At 37.7% G+C, this 25,947-nt stretch overlaps 2 protein-coding genes across 7 annotated transcripts; both read right to left on the bottom strand.

Annotated features, from left to right (window-relative positions):
- Nucleotides 1-49: 49 nt before the first annotated feature.
- tmem216 (transmembrane protein 216) lies at nt 50-3,877 on the bottom strand (the record flags this gene model as incomplete). Of its 5 annotated transcripts, none has more annotated exons than XM_079631734.1 (6): nt 150-298; nt 510-711; nt 2,093-2,185; nt 2,280-2,373; nt 2,478-2,491; nt 3,758-3,877. In XM_079631734.1, the coding sequence occupies 6 exons, from the start codon at nt 3,873-3,875 to the stop codon at nt 283-285; spliced, it is 537 nt and encodes a 178-aa protein (XP_079487860.1). The 5 variants fall into 5 exon arrangements, with proteins under 5 accessions (XP_079487859.1, XP_079487860.1, XP_079487863.1 ...); XM_079631737.1 differs by having other exon boundaries at nt 2,461-2,491; nt 3,758-3,837; XM_079631733.1 differs by lacking the exon at nt 2,478-2,491 and having other exon boundaries at nt 50-298; nt 3,741-3,875.
- matr3l1.1 (matrin 3-like 1.1) lies at nt 3,860-17,235 on the bottom strand. Of its 2 annotated transcripts, none has more exons than XM_079631728.1 (22): nt 17,112-17,235; nt 14,946-16,432; nt 14,106-14,167; nt 13,827-13,865; nt 13,685-13,734; nt 13,478-13,605; nt 12,429-12,539; nt 11,387-11,512; nt 11,009-11,125; nt 10,783-10,907; nt 9,517-10,618; nt 8,716-8,791; nt 8,084-8,118; nt 7,841-7,972; nt 7,361-7,500; nt 7,065-7,251; nt 6,810-6,941; nt 6,588-6,718; nt 5,892-5,949; nt 5,553-5,691; nt 4,654-4,775; nt 3,860-4,532 (listed from the first exon to the last, which is right to left on the bottom strand). In XM_079631728.1, the coding sequence occupies exons 2-22, from the start codon at nt 16,215-16,217 to the stop codon at nt 4,503-4,505; spliced, it is 4,314 nt and encodes a 1,437-aa protein (XP_079487854.1). In that variant the 5' UTR covers nt 16,218-16,432; nt 17,112-17,235; the 3' UTR covers nt 3,860-4,502. The 2 variants fall into 2 exon arrangements, with proteins under 2 accessions (XP_079487854.1, XP_079487855.1); XM_079631729.1 differs by having other exon boundaries at nt 17,116-17,192.
- Between the last annotated feature and the right edge of the window lie 8,712 nt (nt 17,236-25,947).

Consider the following 25,947-nt stretch of genomic DNA (forward strand, 5'->3'; position numbering starts at 1 on the left):
GTGTGTGTGTGTGTGTGTGTGTGTGTGGTAAATGTATGACGACAATTGAGACAATTTACTCTACCATTTAATAATGGCAATCTTTACATTTACATACAAATTTGTGAACTGAAATTTGTTTTTTATAACATCTCAAGTTCTACATATTTAAGGCGCTTCAAGTATATTTTATAAAAAGTGTACATATAAAATGTCTGTTTTATGAAACATACATGTTTTGACAGCAGTCTGCATCTTATTCTCTTCAGTGATTTCATCCTGACATCAAAAAAGCAAATGGACTTAATAAACATTGGCCCTGAAAGAGAATAAAAATAAATACAGGGTATAAACATCTGGTATTTTAAAAACCTTTTAAAATAACTTGTATGTAAATACAAAAATTGCTTTAAATTCTCACTTTCATATATCTATTCTAATCCATGTATATGTCTCTGTATTATGTGTATGGCTCTTTAATACTATGAGATAAATATGTTGAAAAACGTACAAAATACAAAAACAGTCACCTTGAAAAAATAGAGATCATCATCATTCCCAGTACCAGCTCAAAGCTATAAAAGCAGAGCAGCACAGCATTGAGTACAAACTCAAGGCGTAAAACAAAGGTCTGAAGCAGCAGGAAGTAGACGCTCAGCACTGCACAGGGCACCAGAACACCAACACTCACACTCAGAGCCAGAGAGCGCTGACACAGGTTCCCCTTCCAGCCTGAAAGTCACATTTCACACCGTTTATTTCATTTGCTACATGGATCAATGCACTTTCACCAATACAAAGTGTACACAGCAAAAAGGGGAATCAATCTTTGTTATCAAGCAGTTATGACAATCATCCACTCATCGCCAAAGCAGGGTTGTGCTGCATTCAGAGCTGAGCAGAACATGTCTTCAGAATTCAATTCCACAATTAAAACTGAACTTAAACTGATGCTGCGCACAGAATGTAGAATTGCAAATCAAATTAGAATAAGCATTTGAAAAAAAAAATAGTAAAAGTAATTTCCATATGAAATGTTACTGTCTTGTTATTTGCATTTCATTAATGTTTCATTATAGTTTAAAAAAATACATTTAGTTTAAGGACAATGGAAAAACACGTTTCCAATGCAATAATTTATGTCTTCAAAATCAAGCCAAACAATATAAATCTAAACTAATTGAACTGAACTGAATTTAGTTTTCGGTAACACTGTATTTTAAGGTGACGTGGTTACATTGTACTGACTCAGATAAGTACTGAGTAATATTAATTAACTTATAGAGTTTCGGTCAGGGTTTGGTTTAAGGTTAGTTACTTGAATTATGCATCATTTACTGTGATTACTATAGTAAGTACATGTAGTAACTATGTCACCTTTTTTCTTTAAATGCCAGTAAGATAATTTATTGCATTCCAATTCTAAGAAATATAATAGCCACACAACAGAGGAATTAGTCTTACAAAAGTTTTACACAATAATAATAACTACATTATTCAATTGAACTAGACTATTTATGGCTTTTTATGCCTTGATATGTACATTGTATAATATATTTTTTCTCTGATTAACCAATTAGAAATACACTACCATTCAAGTTTGAGATTTTTTAAATGTTTTTGAAATTAGTCTTTTATGCTTACCAAAACTGAATTTTGATATAGTAATATAGTAAAAACATTAATATTTTGAAATCTTATTGCAATTCAAAATAACCTCTATCAATATATTTTACAAATTATTTTATTATTAAAAATATATTTGTTGAAAACTATTGTTTAGCTGAATATATTTGTAGAAACTGTGACTAATCAGTTAATTAGAGAAAAATGTATTGTACATAAAGTAATAAATAAGCAATTAGTGAAAATTAATAGTGTAATTATTAATATAATTTTTTTTGCACAACTTTTATAAGTTTTTGTGACAATTTTATTTCTTTGAATGGCAATACAGTAAATTGCTCTTCCTGGCATTTCAAGTTTTGCCCAACCCTGATCCCCAATGAGGGCTTCTGAATGAGGATACTTCAGTCCTCTGATTGACAGAGTCAGTTCTACAACTGCTATTGTATAAAGCACCACTCACAAAACAACATTTTATCACACTGACCATAGAAGAGTCTGAGGGTCTCAAGGCCCGGGAAGAGGAGCAGCAGGACAACATCCAATATCAGGTTAGCTTGTGGGTAAGGGAGTATCACCCCTACAAATGCCAGAGCAAACAGTGATGATTACATCACAAATATATACATACATACAGTTCAACCGCTAGACCCTTTAATGAGTCCATACCTCACCTTTATAGATAAACATAAGAGTCTCAGCGACAAAGAATGCTGCAAAATACCAGCCGTTCAAATGAAACAGGATCTGCAGTGGTGTGGAGGACAACTGAGAGACTTTGTTAAGAAGAAACATCAACAGAATAAGCAACGATATACGTGTAATTAATAAGGAAACTGTCATGTGAAGGGATGCAAGACCTGAAAGGATACAATAGGTTGTCTTCCTGCAAAAGTAAAACAAATATATTGAATTAATGAACATAACGTAGGTCTGGAGGGACTGGGGATGGTTGTAACTTTTTCTAGCTGGGTGTTTTTTGTCCTAAAGCTCACAAATATTAAAGGATTAGTTCACTTTTAAAATGAAAATTCTGTCATCATATACTCACCCTTAAGTTGTTTCAAACCTGTATGAATTTCTTTCCTCTGCTGAACACAAAGGAAGATATTTAGAAGAATGTCAGTAACCAGACAGTTTTTGGTTCCCAATGACTGCCATAGTATATTTTTTTCCTACTATGGCAGTCATTGGGAACCAAAAACTGTCTGGTTACTGACATTCTTCTAAATATCTTCCTTTGTGTTCAGCAGAGGAAAGAAATTCATACAGGTTTGAAACAACTTAAGGGTGAGTATATGATGACAGAATTTTCATTTTAAAAGTGAACTAATCCTTTAACACACATCTGACCACTATAAATATTTATAGATCTGTTTTTAGCAAACTTTAAGAAATGATGTTGAATAAATGGAAATACTTAGGCAATCTTTAACATTAAACATTTGGTTATCAATATTTTTCAGTCTCATGAATTTCTTCTTTTTTTAAATATATATATAAAACAGTTACACAACGAAAAAAATCCTAGCTGGTTGCTTTGATTTATCTTTTTTTTTTTATTTATTTTTTTTATTTTATATTATTTTTATTTATTTTATTTTTTTGTCAAAACTCAGTTTCACTAGCGAAACGACGCCTTTGGAAGTCTTCAGACAGACAGCTTTAGATGCAACTTCTACAGTGTCTATTAGACAGGAGCAACACAAATACCTCAAGAACAAAGTGGGTAACGTTATGTACAATAATGACAAAAAGACTCGAACTTCACCATGATTTGTGCCACACGCGATAACAAATTAGTAACCCGATTCAATCATCCCCGATCTAGCAGATCAATTAAAATAAACGTTCAGCACATAAGAAATTGAGATTCATAGACGACAGATAATTCAAAACCGTAAAGTTAATCTTTTTTTCTTTGCATGCCATAGCACAGGTTAGTGTTGTGAATGGCTAACATTAGCTAGACGATGCTTCCTCTCCATCCGATACAAAAGGTCACTATTTGACTGCTTTTTCACAAAACAGTTTATTTGGTTTCATTAAAGTCACGTACTGTATTCACAATAAAACATAAGATAATGCGTGACGACATTGAGCTAAAATCAAGTCGTTACAATAAAATCCCACACATCAGCGTCCTGCTTACCGTGCGCGGCCATGTTGGATCGCCATGGAAACGGCATACTCTGGGCGGAGACAAACATCATCCGTCCAATCAAACCCCGCATCAAGAAAACAAGCGCGCGTATTTGACAGCTGGACATGACTTTATTTGAGCAGAACCGATATTACTGTATTCTGTTTTACTTATAAATTTAATACAGTACACTGTAAAAAATGCATGCCTTTTAACAACACAATGACTGTTTTGTAGATTACTATATAAAAAAAGTAGATTACTAATAAAATCATTAATGAAAGAGAAGAACAACAACACAACAAACAGGGTGAAATTAAAACAAAATTGCATTTGAAATGTAACGCTAAATCACAACACATACAACATTATGTGAATTGAAGGTCTTTTTCACCCAAAAATTAATATTGTAATTTACTCACTCTTACGTTGTTCCAAACTGAAACATGTATGAGTTTTTCTCTTCTGTCGAACACAAACAAATATATTTTGAAGAATGTTGGTAGCCAGACAGTTGACAGTAGCCATTGACTTCCATAGTATTTTTTCCCCTCCTACTGTCTGGCTACCAACATTCTTCAAAATATCTTTTTAGTTCAACAGAAGAAAAAACTCATACAGGTTTGGAACAACTCAAGAGTGAGTAAATGATGACAAATTAAATGTTTTGGGTGAACTATCCCTTAAACTAGAGTATGCTATCATCATGAATGTCTATGAAGGATTTCTGGATTGGCTTGATTCTAGTCAAGGTTTATGATGAACCGTTTCGCTCCTTGTGCTCCTAAGAGAAAGAGAATAAGAACATATGTAAGTCCTGTAGATTTTGTTTTACCAAATTACAGATAAAATATCAAACATGATACACATGCAAACAGATTATTAGATATGCAATAGATTTATGCCTTCAGCTTTTGATGATGCAAGGGGGTCCTGCAGTGGTTATCCTTGGCCTCGTCCTCACTAGCATAGATGGCATTACATAAGCTGCAGAAGTAACCCACCACAGGTCGAATAAACTCTGTCCCTGTTGGTAAAGTGCCACAGATCAGTTGTGCAGAGGCAGATATGGATTATGCATATAGCACAGACATGAGTGCCTTTCTGCTTTTCTTATATGGTAATGCTAGCTACATAAACTTTCTTCTTTCAGCCGAACACAAATGGAGTTATTTTACATAATATCCTGGCTCTTCCCAGCTTTGTAATGGCATTGAATAGTGCCCTAGTTTTAGAAGCACCAAAAAGTGCATTCATCATAAGTAACCCATACAACTCCAGTGGGTTATTAAATGCCTTCTGAAACGAAGGTTTTTTGTGAGAAAAATATCCATATTTAAAACTTTATAAACTATAATCACTGTCTACCGGCAATAGCCGTATGCGCGTTCACCAGAGAGTGGAGTTCTGTTGGAAGGATCACCTCTGAACCAACGTATGGCATTCATGTGGTTTGGCAATTTTACTTAAAACTTCTAGTTTTAGACTTCTAATTCGTGACCGGCGTTTTGTTTTTCCCTATCCTCTGCGCTTGTCAATTCTAACCTAAGTTTACGCAACATATGTCGGGTCAGAGGTCACCCTTCCACCGGAACTCGACTCTCTCCTGAACGCTTTCAGCAAAGGCCAGTTTCAGAAGGCATTTATTAAGAGACTGGAGCCGTATGGATTACTATTATAATGAATGCACTTTTTGGAGCTTCAAAAACTCTTACATCCAGGTTTGTGAAACCCTACAAAGATCTTTCCGGGTTAGGCTTGTAACAGCAGCGTCTAAAGAGCGTGCAGTGAAACATGCTCTTACCCACTGGATCCATAATGGGTGTTTGTGCCTTTGACAAACTGTCTGAATTTTCAGCCTCCATTCCATTTCCATCATCAACGTCAGAAACCTGCTTCTCATCTTCCTTTGAGTCAACATCCTGATTATCACTCCACAACTCCTAAAACCAGTGTAATTCATCATTAAACACATCAGTAGGTATACCGCAGAGCAGCAGCTAAAAGCTTACAAAACAGGGATTTGACAGGTGTTTAAATTGTAAAATAATACAGTGACAATAAATGACCTCAACATTCACTGATGTTTGGATAGATGGCTGCTCACAAAAAATTATAATTTAGTTTTGGATTCATCATTTACCTTCTCCAACTCAGTAGATGTTTGTACAGAACCATCACTAGGTCCATGTAGAAAGTACCTAGCAAACAATACAAAACAGAAAGATGCTAAATCAGTATAGTGATGCAATGATTTATTATTTTCAGAATGTTACGTCTTTTATGAAAAAAATACATTGGTTTCCCCCAAACTATGTGCACATTGTAGGCTAAAAAGCAAAAAAAAAAACGGAATACTATAACACAAAATTAAGTGTTTTTCCAGTTTTCAATGAGAATAACAGTGACTTTATATTTCCTGTGATTGTAAGTGACTTTTATATACTAATTAATATGAATTAAACACCTACATTTAACTTCCAACAATTATTTAATTAGAATAAATATTTTATATCAAAGTTACTTAAGTTTTTTTTTCTGTTGCACTTCAACTGGCTGATATTAATCATTCGAGCTCAGAAACATCTAATGGTTACATTGTGTTGAGTTGTGCACTTTTTCAAATGTTTTTTTTTCCAATAGAAATGCATCTTTCATTACTATAAAGTGACATCACTTGACTAATTGATAATTACATTAATTGCTGACTACAACAATTTTTTGCAACTGACTCTTAGGAAAAGATTCTCCATATGGGTTCAAGTTCTGAATGTGCATTTTTAGTAACAAACTCCCATGAACAGTCAAGTGCATTAAGTACATAAATTCAATTCAATACCTTCTATTTAAATGGGAATGTTTGGTAGACACTGAAACCTTGGGATGTTTTCCAGCAACTGTAATTGTATTCATATTGGCCGCAGATACAACCTTCTTAGCATCACAGGCTTTTTCCATTTCAATCAACCCCTGGGCAAAAAAAAGAAGAAAGAATTGTAAGATTTAATTGATGAAACCACTGAATATGTTCGAAATATATATGGCAGTTATAATTACTAACTGTTCGATGGAGGCGTAACATCCAATGACGTTTTATTTTCCCATAAGGTTCTGCGATGCTCAGAAAATCTGCATCACTGTATTCATCAGGCATTGGAAGATTTCTGATCCGGAGGACTCTACCATACTCTTCCTGACGTATTGGAAAAAGAATGATACTGCAATGCTTACACGTTTTGTGGCCCCCAGAAAAATACAATTTGATTATATTAGAGATACATTTTAGACCCAGAGTTAAATTATTTCTTGATTTTACCTCCTCATCACTAGACATTTGCAGGATTGCATCCGTGTTGGTCTCAGCAGCTTCTTCAGAGGTCTCGGTCTCGGCCATCACTACTGTACTCTCCCCACTGGACGTCAATAAGCATGAGGGCTCCTTATTTTTCTCTTCAACATGTTTCTGACCATCCGCTCTCCCAGAGTCAGAGTCAACACTTTTCCTGAAACAGAATTAAACATCATCTGTTGTGATTCTCATATGACTGGGCACATCAGAACACCCAAGCACAATAAAGCAATAGGAAAAGGATTTGAGAAATTTCAAGTTACCCTTCATTTACTTGGCTGTACGTCTTTGACACCGTTAACCTCAATATTTTGCCACCTAGTCTAATGCGCTGCCTTTTAGACTCAGCTTCAAGTTTTGCTGCATCAGCAGCATTTACCATCTCAATTAATGCCTTCTCCACCTGCAATGAAAACATGATATAACCACCATGAGAATCTTCTGAAATGTATTCATTTATAAATTCTTTTTGGTAATCATTTCACAAAGATTGCATCATTTGACTTCTTTATCTTTGGACTTGTGATTATGTTAAGACAGAAGTATTTGATAACATCGATTGAAACTTGTACACTGATACATCCATAATTTATTTTCTGCGAGTTTCAAAAAGGCAGACATTTAATATGCATGCAAGTATAATGTTTTAAACCGAAATACAAGAATTATAGACTGCATATGAGCAGTTTGATGGTTTGCATACACGGTTTCCTTCTATTCAATGTCGAATTTAATAATTTTACCTTTCGATTGCAGCGAACCAAACAGCAGTCTGCCACATCTCCGTATTTCCCCCCGATTTTCAGCAAGTCTTTTTTACTGAATTTTTTAGCCAGTGGAAAACCTGCCACCTCAAGAACTTTGCCATACTTTTCCTAAAGAAATTAAGCAAATTATACAGAACTCAAAATCCATGCGTGTAATTTTTTCCCCATATATATATATAAATAAAATCACATACACTTTTGAAGGGAAAACCGACTAACCTCAGTGCTTGAAGCGGAGATCTCAATTTTATCACCTAAAACAGAATACGCATACTTCCTCAATTATCTCTGAAATCTCCAAAATCAATAAAGAAAAAACGTCGGCCATCTCTAGAAGAGGGAGTGTTGCGTAAGCTATAAGAATACTGCGGAAGAATACTGAAGCCAAAAATTATCCTTGATTCTGTATTATTTTAAAATGCATTTTGCTGCAGCGAGCAGACCTAGGCGAGGCAGCTCGCGTGCCTATTGGCTGCTCTGCGGCAACTTGCTGCAACCTATCGAAAGGCTGCCGTGACGTAAGCACCAATGAGGGCGCTGGATCTGGCTTATAAAGGCATAAGCCACGCCCATTCTGGCTGGCCGTGACGACTGAGGGCGCCAGTGCAGCCTTTCGATAGGTTGCAGCAAGTTGCCGCAGAGCAGCCAATAGGCGCACCAGCTGCCTCACCTAGGTCTGCTTGCTGCAGCAAAATGTGTTTTAAAATACAAAATTAAGGATCATTTTTGGCTTCAGTATTACCGAGAAAAGGGATTTTCCTGAGTACTCTCGTAAGAGAACTACACAAACCGACAGCATAACTTTATTGTTTTTATGGTTAAATTATTGAATAACTGTGCAAAATAAATACCTTGTTCTGTCAGCACTTCCTCTTTAAATTCATCTGGGGTGGGCAAGTTTTCTAGAGACCCTGGAAAATCTGTTGCCTTATACACAAACAGAACAAAAAAGTATTGTTTCTTTAAATTTTTAAATATAGAATGCAATTAATAACTGTGTATCACTACCAAATCATCTGAAATACACTGCCCGGTAAAAATAAGTAAGAAAATTCACTGTTTGGATTTAAATAGGCAAATGCTTAAGAGTCTATGACTGGATCATTATTGCAGTGATTATTATGTTTCTAGTATGTTATATGTTTGTCAACAGTTCTTCTAAACCATTTAATTGATGGAGTATGTAGGTTTTCATTTCCTAAGACACATGATGGCCATATTTCAGGATGACAATGTCTAGATTCATCAGGCTCAAACTGTGAAAAAATAGTTGGGAGGGAGCATGAAGCACCTCTGAGTCCAGACCTTAAATTCACTGAAAGTCTTTGGGATGTGCTGGAGGAGACTTTACAGTGCTCGACTCTAGCATTGTCAATACAAGATCTTGACCAAACATTGATGCACTTCTTGATGGACATAACATCACAACATTTATTTCCATCAAGGGGTGCATACATTTTTTGGTCAAGATCTTGATCACAGTATTTCCAAGTGAAATGGAATATTGAATAGAGGGCAGAGATTTTACTTTAGCGCACCTCCTCTCCATCCCTCACTCATAGCAGACTGACGGTTGGCATGACAATTGTATGATTTGTTTCCCTAGCTGCTGAACTTCAAAATATATGTAACGGTTACTCTGTTGCGTTTACCTCTTCCATTTCCACTGTTTCATCTTTTTTCCCTCCTTGTTGAAGCTCTTTTTCCTCTTCTTGTTGAAGCTCTTTTTTCCCTCCTTGTTGAAGCTCTTTTTGCTCTCCTTGTTGAAGCTCTTTTTTCCCTCCTTGTTGAAGCTGTTTTTGCTCTCCTTGTTGAAGCTCTTTTTGCTCTCCTTGTTGAAGCTCTTTTTGCTCTCCTTGTTGAAGCTCTTTTTGCTCTCCTTGTTGAAGCGCTTTTTGCTCTCCTTGTTGAAGCGCTTTTTGCTCTCCTTGTTGAAGCTCTTTTTGCTCTCCTTGTTGAAGCGCTTTTTGCTCTCCTTGTTGAAGCGCTTTTTGCTCTCCTTGTTGAAGCGCTTTTTGCTCTCCTTGTTGAAGCTTTTTTTGCTCTCCTTGTTGAAGCTGTTTTTGCTCTCCTTCTTTAAGCTCTTTTTGCTCTCCTTCTTTAAGCTCTTTATGCTCTCCTTCTTGAAGCTCCTGGGCTTCCTTACAATCACTTGATCTATCTGAAGTTGTAGCAGTTGGTACACACTCTGATGTCTCTGACTGTACGTTCGATGTGTCCATATCTGAAGGTTTAGTCTCATCATTGGACTCTTTCGCAGATTGGACGTCTTCAAGTGTGTCCTGTTCTGTCAGAGAATCTGCGATATCATATTCCTCATCATCTAGCTCGTCATCTACTGTGAGCTCATCTTCTGAATTCAGTTCTTCACCGTCATCTGCAATAACTGCCACTCCTTCAAGATCACTATCATCCCCCATGATGTCAGACTGATCGTTGTCTTGTTCAACCATCTCCTCCACACTCTCTTCTGTTGTTGTTTTCGGTTTCTGGTCTTTTGAAGGAGAACTTCTTTTGGTATGGGATTTAGATGAGCGGTCCCGTCTAGAACTCTCTTTGGTTTTCTCCCGAGAGCGTCGACTTTCTTCTCGTTTCTTAGAGTCGAGACTCCTGCGAGACCTGGACCTCTCTTCAGAGGCTCTTCTTTTGGGGCTGGGAGAGTCTCTTCGGGAACTACGGGATCTCCTTTTTGGGCTGCTATTCCTCCTCCTCCTGCTGCTATAAGGTACTGGTGATTTTTCTTTCTGAACATCACTGGACCATGGAGTGAAATAGCAAACATGTTAAACATTTTTATTTATTTATTTACATTAAATTAAGTTCATAATATCACTAGCATAGTAATGTCCAAATGCAAAAAAAAAAAAAAAAAAAAAGTGTCTTTACAAGTCAGCGTAAAATCAGCAGAATGGGTTTACCTAAGCGTCTGGTACTCAGCTGAGAAGCAAACGGTAATGGTTTTTCCTTTTAATTTGAGTAAATTGGTTGAATAGTGCTCCACCAATTTGTTGGCCTCTTCCATATTAGCCATCTCCACATATCCCTGTACAAGTACAAAGAGTCTTAACACTATATAGGTAACTGAAGAAACAGAACATGGCATAAGAATAAGTTAAATATTTCAACAATAATGAGTTTGGCTACCCGGCTTGGCAGAAACAGCGAATGTTTTACTGATCCGAAACGCTTAGCAATGGCCGTCAACTCAGAGTGTATGCCCTCTCCAGAAGGTAATGGTGAAAAGCTCACAACAAGAGAACTCTGTGAAACAGAGGAAATCATTCAATCAACATTATTGCAGAATCTCTAAAGTAAAACAAATCAAGTGGATGCAAGCCACTTGGAAAATATCCCAGAGCACATTAAGTTCAAGTGAATCATTCAATATAATAATCATATCCAGCTTTATATGCAGTTAAAATTTTAGGAAGAGGGTACTCATATTTGGTGGTCTAGCCTACAGCACATTCAATCTTTCAACAGGTAATCATTTAACATAAAATTCCAATGCTCATAATTCACCTGCAGGAAAGTGAATGCTGCAGACAGAGAAATTTGTATCATTTCTCCTCTGATCCACAAGGGGTTGTGTAAGAAATATTTTACTATATCCTCTGCCTGGCCTGCTGTTCCCATCTCCACAAAAGCCTACAGAAATGAAATATTTATTGATAAATTACAAGAACAATTATTAAAGCCCATTTAAGCATAAAATAGATTCAAATAATTGTGTTAAAGGATTTATATGGGCCATTCTACAAAAATGGTGCAAACTGCTGTCCACAAAAAAAAAAACACATTTAAAAAGCATTTAAGTATTAAAATCTTAGATGTTTACTAAGATCCTTCTATTATCTATTATTGGGTACTTTCAATTGACAGGTGGCGAACCCCTAAATTTCAACTTATGAAACTTACATTGAAATTATTTTTAAATTTTATTCCATTGCTGTTTTTAAAAAATATATTTGTAAATCAACTATGTAAAAATAATAATAATATGTGTCCCACATTTTCATGTCACTACCGAAACCAATGTTTTAGTCCACGGGATGAGACTGATTTAACCACACCCCTATATTTTTGACCAGGAAATATTCCTGTGTCCCTCTCTCTCATAGCTACATACCATAATTTTGAGGTAAATGTGTTCAAAAGTCTGAAAATCTGTATGTAACTTTAAGGAACGTCACAACCAAACACCTTTTTTTTCTGCAAGTAAGCATACTTTTTTTAGGGTGTAATTCAATAAAATGCTATTTTACTTGTTACGGATTTACCTGTGAAACATTTTTAATAAAATAGCAAAACAAAAATATTTGCAAGGTAGAAGATATAAAGAAATCTTAATAGGTCAATATAACCCTTTATTGTGTTTCGATAGTGACAAATTTGGGGAGAAGAAAAATATTCCAAAACTTTCTGAAAATACAATATGAGAATTAACTGCACAATTACTAGAAATGTGTACCTGATACATACTTATTTTCTTGATATTTTTTTCAAGATTTGTTTCCAATTCTGTAGAATGGCCCATATATAAATGAAAAATAAAATGCCATACCAATTTAGGAAACATGATAATTTTGACAATCGCTCCAAACTGGCCAAGCAATTTTCTCAGGTAAGCTTCGTCCACTTCATCCACTTCGAACTTTACACACACCACTTTGCACTGTATTCAAATAATGTCAAAACATTATAACATTTACAGCAGGTAACGCCACGTTTTTAAAGGAGAACTCCGGTCAATTTTAACATTGAGCTTAATTTTTAGTAAATTTGGAGTGCTGTCAATACAGAGAACAACGACAAAAATCGGTGTTGCCTACACTGTGTTATCCTCTTTTTAAAATTTACACCCTATTGACTTGAATGGGGCAAGTTTTAAACTTAACCAGTTCTTAGTCTTATCATCCTTGATGTGTCATACAAGTTCCCAGCCATGTTGAGTGATTCCTTCAGAGTGAACACGAGTGAATCTGACTGTAGTAGATGTGAAAGATATGAATAAAAATGATGTTATATCAGCCAGCGCAAATACCTGTATTTAGTTCCTGTTTTCGGTCGAAGTCCAAAGTAGTCGATTGTCGAGTTCACGCGCATAGGTTTAGTTACTATGATCACGCGCGTGAACTCGATAATCGACTACTTTGGACTTCCACCGAAAACAGGAACTAAATGCAGGTATGTGCGCTGGCTGATATAACATCATTTTTATTAATATCTTTCACATCTAATGCAGTCAGATTCACTCGTGTTCACTCTGAAGGAATCACTCAACATGGCTGGGCACTTGTATGACACATCAAGGATGATAAGAGGATAAAAGCAGGTTTAAAACTTGCCCCATTCAAGTCAACAGGGTGCAAATTTTTTAAATAGGATAACACAGTGTAGGCAACACCGATTTTTGTCGTTGTTCTCTGTATTGACAGCACTCCAAATTTACTAAAAATTGAGCTTAATGTTAAAATTGACCGGAGTTCTCCTTTAACGTCATAACAGCTTCAGAGGCTTTTTTTTCATGGCAAAAAAAGATGGTTAAACTATATCAGATGTTTACATTTATTTTTGCTAACAGCAAACAAAACATCAAAAACAAAAACCCACCTTTGTTGTGGTTGGGGTTTTATTCAGGTTTGTTGATGGTCCACTTTTACTGCTTGATGGTCCACTTTTACTGCTCGATGCTCCAATTTTGCTGCCTGACGATCCATTTCTACTGCTTGAGGTTCCACCTGAAAAAAAATAAAAAAAAAAATAAAAGAGCACATCTTAAAGATGATCAAATGACTATGGAGGGGGAAAAGGCTTTACCTCGTTCCTGCGTCGATCTGGACTTTGAATCCTCGGAACGGGTCTCAGTTCTGTTGAGTGTTATACGTTCAGCATGTAAACCAACACATTTTTGGAATTGTGCTGTGTTTTACAAAAAAATATAATGGGGGAATAATTCTACCTTCGAGCAGATTGGATTTTCTGATCCCACTCTGGATATCTAATGGTACACAAAGAGGTTACACCACATTATAAAACAAGATATACAAAATATTATTACTCCTTTATAAAATGTTGCAAAAAATTGCACATCCTTTGTTTGTACATTGACTTATGTTTAACGTTAAATTGTTACCGTCCTCACTCCAAATATGTTTCTTAAACCACTTGACATTTTGTGTTGGCCAGAAATTAATATCTAGCGACAACATGATTGACAACAAAGTTGAAGATAACTTACCTTTCCACAAGACTGAGTTGACTATTAGCATGTTGGGGTCCTTTTACATGCACAGACCAGTCCTAAAACACAAGTAACATCTCTCAATATTCAGTTATAACTTACCATAATTTATAATATGACAATCAAAGTAAATGTATAGACTTTCTGTGTCCATACGGATTATAGATATAAATTTTAAATGAAAAGCATTTACAAATGTCATGTATACGGTTTGTGCTGATTTCAGAGATAAATCTCAAGTCTTCCAACTGAATATTAAATCAATATCCACTACAGATTTGGAATTTTGGGTGTTCGAATTCTTAACAGAATAAGTCAAACAAATGCACAATGACCAGTATGTCAATTAACCAGTCATTATTCTGTGAAAATTTTACATTCCACCATATTTCTAAAATCTCATTCCTGCAGGTGCATGCGTCACACCCTGTATGGCATCAGTGACATCAAACTTCATTGGTTCTTGCATGTCTCGTGACCGGTCATGATGCAGCAAATTCGCATATATGTGAAAGCGGGAATGAGATTTAAGGACAATGGCAGAGGGACAACGACTTTAGTCTAGCTATAGGCTTCTGAAGATTTGGCATACAGCGCGCAAGGTGACTGCTTTTATGTTACTTTTGTCTTTATCATGTTTGGTACAACATGAGGATAAATAAATAACAATTTTCATTTTGGATTGAACTATGCCTTTAATGCTTTGCTTCCTATATGGATAATAAACATGCTACTTGGACTTACCTCATATGCCCAGGTATGCTCATGTGTATTTTGCTTGAAATTGTTTGGTAAATAGCTGGTAATGTAGAATCTGAGAACAAAAAGGGTACTTACCTTGTTAGAGAGGACAGTGATTTCGCAGAGTACGCATGCATAGGGAAACACTGGTGGAGTTTTCCCATGGAAATCTGACGCCTCCTTCCTTGTAGGCACTATATGAATCACCGGTTTCTTCCGTTGCTGTGTAGACTGACTGGCATCTCTGCTGGACAGGCGTGACGGTGGAGCAAGGTCTCTAATGGACAGGAGCGAGGGTAGACCAACGTCTCTGCTGGGCAAGAACGAAGGTGGGCCGATGTCTCTGCTGGACAGGTTTGAAGGGGGAACGATGTCTCTTCTGGACATGATAGAGTGTGAACCGATGCCTCGGCTGGAAAAAACTGACGGCGGACCGACATCTCTGCTGGACAGGAGTGAGGAAAGACCAACGTCCCTGCTTGACAGATGCGAGGACTGACTGACGTCTCTACTGGACAGATACGAGGACTGACTGACGTCTCTGCTAGAGCGCTGTGAGGATTGATTGATATCTCTACTGGACAGGAGTGACGGAAGACCAACGTCCCTGCTTGACAGATGTGAGGACTGACTGACGTCTCTGCCAGCACGATGTGAGGATTGACTGATGTCCCTACTGGGCAGATGTGAGGATTGACCGACGTCTCTGCTGTAGTTAGCGTAAGACTGCGAGACAACTGGCGCTTTCTGCCTCGATGGTTCTGTGGCGTAAGACGACGCATTATCAAAATAAGACGACTTATTGTCTTTCAGATGGTTGTATTCAACCACATAGTTTGGCTCTGAACTGGTGTATGTGTGTGTTTGAGAGCTTGTTTGTTGGACATCTCCCCAGCGGTCATCCCAGGTTGGAACCTGCTCTCGATTAAGGGAATATGACTGACGCACGGGCAAATCTAATGGATACTCAACCGACTGAGTGTGGCTCCTATCATCCCAGGTGTGAGTTGATGTACTGGCTTGGAGCGCACTGGACCTAGATGAAGAAGTGCTAGACATTTTCTTCTTTTTGATCTCTGCAAGAAGGTCAGGAAGAGCATCGGCTGTGATGAGATGCTCAGGAAGCTCGGCCAGAGTTTTCAGGTCTTCTGCATCCAGTCCACAGCTATGCAGAAAGGACAAAGCCTTACCAGGTGGGAAGATCGACATTTCTGATGAAGATAGAGATGTCTGCTCTTGAGATGTGTTCCTAATTCTTGACATGTAAGCGTTAGACTCCCGGGGATGAATTCGCTGTGAGTCTTTGTACTTGTCATTGTTTGCGCTGAAATCGTCTGGTGGGTTTCGATATGGATGATTGTAAGACATGTCTCAAAGTCAAAGTTCCACGTGGTCAAATGAGTGTAGGACCCTTCAGGTACTGCTAAAAAAAGCAACTCTTGCAGTGATGGCTGCTGCTCACCTGTTAAAAAGATGTCAATAAGGAGAATCTCCTTACTGATATTAAAATGTTGTAGAGGTCAGCTCCAGGTGGAAGATCTGCCGGTGAATCCAGAGAGGTGAGTCACCTGTTTCAGCCTTACCTTGAGATGAAAAATCAAATCATTCACACTTTGTGGATGTCACTGGATTTGCTTTTTAAAACTTCAGCTGTATCAAGCCAGTACTATGACAATTAGTAAAGTAAATAACGTTTGTATATCAATAAACTGATAGACATATGGCCATAAACTTTTCTTAGTTCATTAATATTTTAGGCTAAATTGTATACACGATAAGAGAAAGCAACTTTAACTGGGTACATGTAACGTTAGCTTATAAAAATATTTCCCCACTTTATTCACTTTTGCTTTCATTTCAACATGATTTTACAAAGTACTGCTGTGTAGTCTCCCTACAACTTTTAATCACTTTTACTTTCTTTTAAACAGGATTTTTACAAAGCACTATTATGTTTTGGCGTGTACTTACAATTAAAACGGCATTAAAAAAATTGTATTAATAAAAAGACAATTATTGCATGTCGAAGCTGGTGATTTCATATTAACTACCTCAATGGGGGAACTGGATGGAGTTTTTTTTCCCCTCAAACATGGAAGAACAATTTGGGATTGTTTTGCACGAGTGCTGGATCGTTTGCGTTTGGGCCTGATGCTAAGCGCCATATTTCCGCTAATGCAATCACACGATATGACGCATCACCAAATTACAGATATTACGTAGGAACTAATAATTTAGTTTTAGCCATTTATATAAACTCACCTACACAAGCTGGAATAAATGATCACTGAAGGTCTGTAAAGCAGCAGTTCTGATGAAGGCTGTTCTCTTGTCTCGTTTTTTTTTGTCACCGGAAACGCAATATTTTAAAAAAATAAAAGTCACCTAGACCAGTCAGTTCATAACATTTTATTTAGAAATAATTGCTTTAAAAAAAAACTGTGATAACTTGGCATTCAGCACAAATGTAATTAAATGACTGTCAATATTTAGCTATTGTAATTGGTGATGTTGCAGTAATAACAATAACTAAAATGCAGAGAAAACTGTTTTACACTTATTTACTTACAGGGGAGAACCAAGTCCAGAATTTATATTTTCTGGGCATTTAGTGTTTCTGTATTAAAAAGCCAAGTAGGCTACCATTGTCAAATAGTGGCAAGTAAAAATAAAATATACAAAAAAACAATTTAAAAAAAATAATTTGATTGGTTTAAGTTACCCATGTGATCTGGACAAGACTGATTAATTACATTATAACAATTAAGTAATTAGTTTACATATTATATCTCCTTTCACAAAATACACACACAACAAATTATACTGCAAGTTTAATAAAAAAAAGAGAAAAACAAAAACAGTAGTAGTAAGCATAAAATGTGTTAAACTTTGAAAGAAAATTGACAGAACAGCCAGAAATAGCTTATAAATGCACCAAATTTCATCACTATATTAAAATAAGCAACCCCTCAGCCTAATTATTTTTAGAAAAAAAAAAAGCGGTATACATATGAAGAGAAATCCAGCATGAGTTCATTTCTTTAGTCCTCTGTGCTCTGGCTTCCTCCTCTTCCAAATATTTCAGATGAAAAAAAAAGAAGGAACATTTGTTTCAGAGAAGTTTTGGTACAAGAACAATGTCACAGTTAGTGATGTCAAAAATTCTTCGGTTCTGCATTCTCACGAATCCTCTCATTGTAAAAACAAAGTGTAGACACTATGTTAATAAGATATTTGTTGTAATAACACTTCGATCATAACTAATTTTCGAGAGAGCACAGAACTCAGTGAGTTCATGCTAAGCTGAAGTGATTCACACACCTGTGATTATAAAGGGGGTGTTCATTTGCTTGCTTGCTTTTTTTTTAACTGCATTTTTGAACAAATATTTTTTTTCCACCATGTTCTGGGTCAGGATAGGCTGTGAAATCAAATGTATGGATTTGTGAAACAATTTATTAGCAAAAACCAAGCCATCTTACCAAATGAGACATTATCACGAGCAGCCAGGCTTGTTTCAAGCTTTATTACATGTGGTGCAGGTGAAGTGCCTTTTTCTCCAGTTTTCACAATCTTCTCTGATAAAACAGGAGGAGGAGTAACAGTCTCTTCATCTTCACCCTCCTGGTCAAAAGACAGCAAAGACAAGAAGTGGATAAATCTTTGTCTACCCCTTTAGGAGCCTGTCCGAGCTAATGTGTTTTGGTATCAGCCCAATACGAAAATTTGGCCGATATATTAAAGCCAATAAATAATGGATTATTTCCTTCAGCTGAGACACTTCAGACGCGAACTGTTCGCCATAATGGTTTTGAATTTCTTGAAATATGATTGGAATCACCTCAAAAAAGGAAAATACAGTTAAGTGCAACATGTGCAGCAAGTCCATCATACGGGCTACATAAAATGATGTGAACATTATAATTTGAAGGAAGATGGCGGATTCTGTGGGTGTGGGTGCGGCGGCTCGAATCTTTAGCCGCCCGTGTCTAAAACCACCAGATATATAGAACTATGGATGGTAAGATCATTGTTGAGGATGAGTTGCTTAACTTTCTTGCTGTTAAAATGAAGACAATGAATCAAGATGAGATTGTTTAGCTGGCTACAAACACATTTGACTCAGAGTGGATAGAGTCTTCCAAGAAAGTTTTGTTTGATCTCTGCACTACCACGCAGCGCAACGTTGCCCATAAAGGATCGCAGAAGGACATTAACAATATAAAAAGCTACCTCAAAGTGTTGAATGAGTGTGGTGAGAATATACCCAGATTTGTCTCCCACTATTTGGAAGAGCTGCCTCCTCCGGTAACTTTTTACAACATGGATGTCTCGTGTCTACTCGGGAAAGTGGAGCAGCTGGCATCTGAGGTGTGCGCTCTGAAGCGCGTAATGCAGCTGCAGGTGAACGTGTCTGAGGATCTGCGGGAAGTTACTAAGGATATTAATCGGCGAGTGGGTGGTTTGGAAGCATCTGACCTGGCTCCTGTGGGTGGCCTGGAGGTGTCCATGGCCTTGGGTGGAGGTGCTGCCGGCCCGGACGACTTGGCGCTCAGACGTGTCTCAACGGATGGTCTGGCGTTGCGTGATGGAATGGGGGCTGAGTCTGGGGATCCAGTTCATGGCCTGGAAGGGGCTACACACACGGGAATCCCGGCAAGCTTAACTGCTTTACCTGGCTCGCCCAAGTGGAGCCAGATTGTTAAAAAGGGAGGACAACACGGCCCAGCGCACGCTGGTGCCAAACCCGGGGTGCGTACAGTCATCTCGGGGCCAAAGAAGAAATCAGGCACGTCTGTTGTTGGGACTGGAGCTGCAGGTAACATCAGAACTGTCAAGACCAAGCTGGTGAGTGTGTTTGCTTCTAAGTTCGCACCTGATCTGGATGCGGAAGCTCTCCCCGGTTATCTTGGTGAAAAGCTTGGACGTGTGGTGTCATGCAACCGGATCGGTAATGGCAACGGCAGATATAGCTCTTTTAAAGTTTCTGCTGAGTGTCAAGAGGTCAGAGAAATGTACAATCCAGAGCTCTGGCCAGACGGGGCATTTGTCCGCCGATATTATGAGCCGTGCCGGGTGGGTGCTACTGGAGTTAAGGCTGTCTTGACTAATGCTGTTTTGTCTGCTGAGTTGAGAAGTGGATCTAATGGTGCTGTGAGCACTTACTAGTTCACTCATATGACTGGTCCTCTTCGTGTTTTGTCCTACAATTGTCGAGGCCTGCGTCTGGGCCAGGGCGCAGGTGACAGGGCTCGCAGTTTGGTTATTGACAATCTCTTGGAAAACTGTGAAATTTTGTGCTTACAAGAGACGTTTCTGGCAAAGACTTGGCAAAATTAAACATTCTTGATGTCAATTTTCATGGTGCAGGGGAATCAACAACTGATCACTGATCTTAGCTCGAGAATAATCAGGGGTAGAATACCTGGGGGTGTGGCCATTCTGTGGAATAAGAGACTTAACTTACTTGTCAATGTGCTTAGGCTTGATGTAGATTGGTGTATTGGTGTTCAGCTCAGTTACAGTGGCAGGGAGCTCATCATACTTAATGTTTATACACCATATGAATGTATTCAGAATGAAGCCGTATATCTTAATAGGCTTGCTTTTATTTATTATTTTATTCAGTGTAGTAATACTTCTTGTATTTATGTAATTGGGGATATGAATGCTGATATTGCGGACAGAAATTCACTGTTTGCTAATCACATGATCCAGTTTTGTCAGGGTAATAGTTTAAAGCTATCAAGTCAAGAGTTTCTACCCTCAAATACTTATACTTATATAAGTGAGGCTTGGCATAAAGCCTCGTGGTTGGATCACTGTATCAGCACAGATGATGCACACTCATCTATAGTGGGTATGGACATTTTGTATGGGGCAGCCACCTATGATCAAATGCCTGTGCTTATATTGATAAATGTTGAGGATATTCCAATGCTCTCTTAAGATAGTTCTGATTGTAATACTGAATTTTTGGATTGGTCTGCCCTTTCAAGGGAGGATATTGCTGGCTGTTTTGCTGATACAAATAGAGTGCTGAGTAAAATCAGTCTTCCCAGTGATGCAATTAGGTGTAGTGATCCTACCTGTAATGTCTGGAAGCACAGGGAGGAAATCTCCTCTCTATATGATCATGTTGCGAGAGCCTTTTATGAAAGCAGTAGACCCTATTTTAAACGGAAAAACTAAAGGGGTAAAATGAAGCCAGGCTGGAATAAGTATGTGGGCGGATATCATGAGGAAGCTAAGTTAGCGTTTAAATCATGGGTGATGGCGGGTAAACCAAGGCAAGGGCCGCTGTTTGAACAAAAGAAAAATGCTAATTCAGCGTATACATATGCTGTCAGATTTATTGGTAAAAATGAGCAAGCTATGAGGGCAGAATCTATGGCTGAGAAGGTAATGGATAATAACACTACTGAATTTTGGAAGGAGGTAAAGGGTCTTAACAAATGTAGTATACCACCCCCGTGCACTGTAGATGGTATCTCAGGTGTTGAGAATATTGCTGAGATGTGGAGACAGCACTACAGGACCTTGTTTAATTGTGTTAAAAGTGATATTTATATGTCTGACAATGTTAAGTGTGTTGATTTTAAGGCAATTTTTTCACATGAGGTATCATTCACAATAAATAAGTTAGCAGATAATAAAGCAAGTGGGTTGGATCACATCACTGCTGAGCACATTAAATATGCCAGCACGAGGTTAATACGTATAGAGATAAGAACTCCTCAGTTTTAATGAGTTTTATTGATGCTTCAAAAGCTTTTGACCGCGTCAATCACTACAAGCTATTTGACAAAATGAGTAAGAGAGGTGTATCTAAATGTATTGTGAGAATTCTGTCATACTGGTATGCCAACCAGTCTATGTTTATAAAATGGGGCCACTGTGTTTCTGCCCCTTTTGGGGTCAGGAACGGGGTCAGACAAGGTGGAATCCTCTCCCCTATTCTTTTTTAACATGTATGTTGATGAGCTCTCTGTCTGCTTGAATTTGTGTAACACTGGGTGTATGATAGGTAACACTTTAGTGAATCATATTATGTATGCAGATGACCTTGTGGTCTTCAGTCCTAGCAGTGCTGGTCTTCAACAGCTTCTTAATGTTTGCTCTGACTATGGAACTGTTCATGACATGAAATTTAATACGGATAAGAGTGCGGTGATGATTTGCAGAACAAATGAGGATAAACTTCAAATGTTTCCTCCTTTTAAATTGCCAGGTAATACCTTGAGAGTTTTGAGCAAATAATAGTATCTTGGGCATCTCATTACAGACCAGTTGAAGGATGACCTTGACGTTTACAGGCAATGCCGCTCTATATATGCTCAGGCGAATAGTTTGGCTCGCAAGTTTGGTGGGTGTACAGATTGCTTTGTTCAGAGCTTACTGCACTCCTCTCTACAATGCCCACTTGTGGTCTAGTTTCAGCAAAGCTAGCTTGCATAAACTTCAGGTAGCTTACAATGATGCACTGAGAATTCTGCTGAGAAGACCACGCTGGTGTAGTGCCAGTGAGATGTTTGTGGCTGCAGGTGTTAATACTCTGCAAGCCACATTGAGAAATGTTATGTACAAATGTATATGTCGGCTGAATAACTCAGATAATTACATAATTGTGGCATTGACCAACATCAACTTTAGCACTACACGGTATGAGTCCAAGTTATAGAAGCATTGGTATAGTTGTCTCCTCTGAAGTTGTATTTGTTTTTATTGTATTGTATTGTATTGTGTGAATTGTCTTGTTTTTTATTTGGACCGGTGAGTCTGTAATAAAGTTTATTATTATTATTATTGTGTGCTAGTTGGGACATAACTTTTGATGGTGAGACTTTTGTTTTTGTAATCAAGCTCTTAAAATTATATAAAAATTTGTACTTAGATGTATCGCCCAATATCATTATCGGCTTTCAAATATATAAAAAAAATATTATCGAACCGGCCAAAATTTTCATATCGGTGGATTCCATAGACTGTAAAAAAAGGTGGATCCCAACAAAATATTCACTCCCAAGTCTCCTAAATCAACCCATCATGCTGTTTGACATGTTGAAAATCAGATATAGTGCACTGTCATAAAATGCACTACACAACAATAAAGTTCCAGTTTCTGTGGAATAGCCTAACAAATTAAATTAGCAGGTGTCTCCGTTTATTAAAAGGTTAATACAAAATATATATTTTAACTATTATGCCCTTAATTAATTCCGATTCATCGACTTGTCTTCTTGTTATCCAAAGAAAAAGTAAAGTCACATTACAGTTTTAGAACAACGGAGCAGGTTTCGTTTTCATCAGAATTAACTTTTTTTTAAAACAACACATGCAGGCACAGCTGTTGATTTCAGGTATCGTCGTACATTTCCCTCGTCTGATTTGAAATCGTCTCGTGAGAAATGTTCACTGCACAGCCTCAAAACTTCGAAAGACTGAATGGGTAAACTGGTAACTTAGCCTATCTCGTTGAACCGCGAGCAGCCAGTCGCTCAGGATCATTGAGTGGGAATATGTGGAAAGTCAGCCTTTCCCCTGGAGATAACGCCCGCGGACGTAATCTCACTGCTTTCTGTCTGTTGAAGCATCCAGGAAAAGCACACATACGCACCATTTTGAAAAAGAAACAAATGCAGTTCAGAATCACATTTAAATTGGGGCATAACCCATGAAGTTTGTGTCCTCAGTTGTAGATAGCGCTCCCGGTTGTATCGTAAAGTTAATCACGTCAGCCCTGTCGTAAAACGCGCATGTGTCAAGATTGTAATTTCAACAAAAGGTTTTACCTTTCTCTCGGACCCAAAAACAATACCCTAATGCAACGGCTATTAAACGAGTGTCCCTAATGCTAACTAGGCTATATGTAATTTAATCATGATACAGTGAAATTTCTTTCCGTCGGTCAGTCAGTTCGTCCAGGCGAATTTGACCTAAAGGTGAAACAGTAGCCAATCAAATCTAAGGAGGCGGGGTTTACTGTTAATTCACAGAAGCTGAGCGGGAATTCAAGCGTGGCCGTGGCACATTGAATGCCAGGTAAGATAAGCAACTGAACTAAAAAAACAAATTTAAACATAGAATCAGGGATGTGCTTTCTAGAATTGTAATATCATTTATGTTATTCGTCGCACTAATGGACCCTTTTCACAGACTGCCATGACGCGTTAACGATCATCAGCATCGTAAATCCTGCAGTTTTTTAAATGTTAATTAAAAAATACTTAGGCTATGTACATTTATAATACTACTTATTATATTACCTTTGCATCAAATATAACGCTCTTTGTAAAATTGACATAATATTCTGACTGCAATCTGATTTGACCCTCTTTAGAAAGTTGTCAACATTGTGGAGTGTTTCTGTCGCTATTCTCTCATTCACCATTAGTTCGGCTGATGTGAAATGTTAAAGGGGTGGTTCAGGATTTTGGACATCGGACCTCATTTTCAAGTTAGCCTGGTTGTTATTCATCAGTGGAGACAGTTTTCAAAAAAAATCATCCAGTCCTTCCAGTTGCATAGTTTGCCGATGCTAGGCTAGCGCGAGTCAACGGTATCTGTGCTAGCCTGCCATTAAAAGCAGTTTTACCCACTCCAAAGTACACCAAAAGCAAATAAATTATAACGCCAGACTGTCGATGTAAATGTCTATTGAGAGAATAATGTTAGAAATCAAAGTACCGGTCCGGTACTCTTACATCTCAATGATCGCATTACATTTACAGGAACTAGTTTCTCAGCAGCGGCGGAATTTTACTTTGCTCCGGTTAGTAGTACTGCGCCGAAAAGTAAACACAGAACAGAAGCGCGCGCACTACAGACGGGACGTCTAGCTAGCTAGTAGTAGCCTTGAACAACGATATTGAAAAACATTCGATTATAAACTAAGGAATTGGCAACATGGTGATTCGTTGTGCATTTCGAAATTGTAAAAATAAACCAAATAGATGGTCATGCAAAAAGTTTCCACAAATTTCCATTGAGAGATCCAGAAAGGAACCAACTGTGGCTTCTTTCTGCTGGCTTGGACAACGAGACACCGGCAGAGACTATTAAAGTTGCGAATTTGTAGTGATTATTTTAGACCAGACGACTTTGAAAAACCCCATAATCGAAACGTTCATAAGTCACTGACAAGGAATGCAGTTCCAGCCGTCTTTCCAGATGCACCAACAGCAGATGAACAGGTACTTTTGTTAGGCTACTATAGCTATCTATTAAGCTAGTCCCTTTTCATAACTTATAGAATGACAATGACAGCGTTAGTGGAGATAACGTTACAGTTCAATTTCTGCCCTTTTAGTATCTATCTCGATTAGTTCTTCGTCTGTGTATTCCGGCTCATACATGTACGGTTCGTTGAATAAAACACATTCCTCGTCTCCAAAGTCTGAAACATTGGCATGGCTTTCAAACGTGGCCATAGTCCTATGTTGATTTCTTAGTGAAATATACTCTGCTTCTGTAGTGATGAGTGTCAGCGGCAGGTAAATACACTTGCGTCATGTGGAGACTCTCTCGGTTGCCTAGGTAACTTCACTCCGCCGCTGCTGTAGACTGGGCTAATAAATACAGGGAACAAAGTGTAACTATTGCAATGCAATGAAAGGGTAGTTTGATTTCTAACATTATTCTCTCAACAGACATTTACATCGACAGTCTGCCGTTATAATTTATTTGCTTTTGGTGTACTTTGGAGTGGGTAAAACTGTTTTTAATGGCAGGCTAGCTTATACCGTTGACTCGCGCTAGCCTAGCATCGGCGAACTATGCAACTGGAAGGACTGGATGAAATTTTTTGAAAACTGTCTCCACTGATGAATAACAACCAGGCTAACTTGAAAATGAGGTCCGATGTCCAAAATCCTGAACCACCCCTTTAACTTTTTTTATAAAAGCAAGAAAAATGGTACACATAATAGTTGGGGCCCTGGACATTTCCAGGGACATATCCGCCATAACTGAATTGCGTATTTTGTATTATAACTCCTGAACCAAACATGATAACGGAAAATGTCATGTTAAAAAATGTGAACAGTAGTCCTTATGTTTTGATGGTCAAGGATTACAATGACACCATACATCATAAACT

The sequence above is a fragment of the Phoxinus phoxinus genome (assembly GCF_949152265.1).
Source record: "Phoxinus phoxinus genome assembly, chromosome: 12".
Lineage (NCBI taxonomy): Eukaryota > Metazoa > Chordata > Actinopteri > Cypriniformes > Leuciscidae > Phoxinus > Phoxinus phoxinus.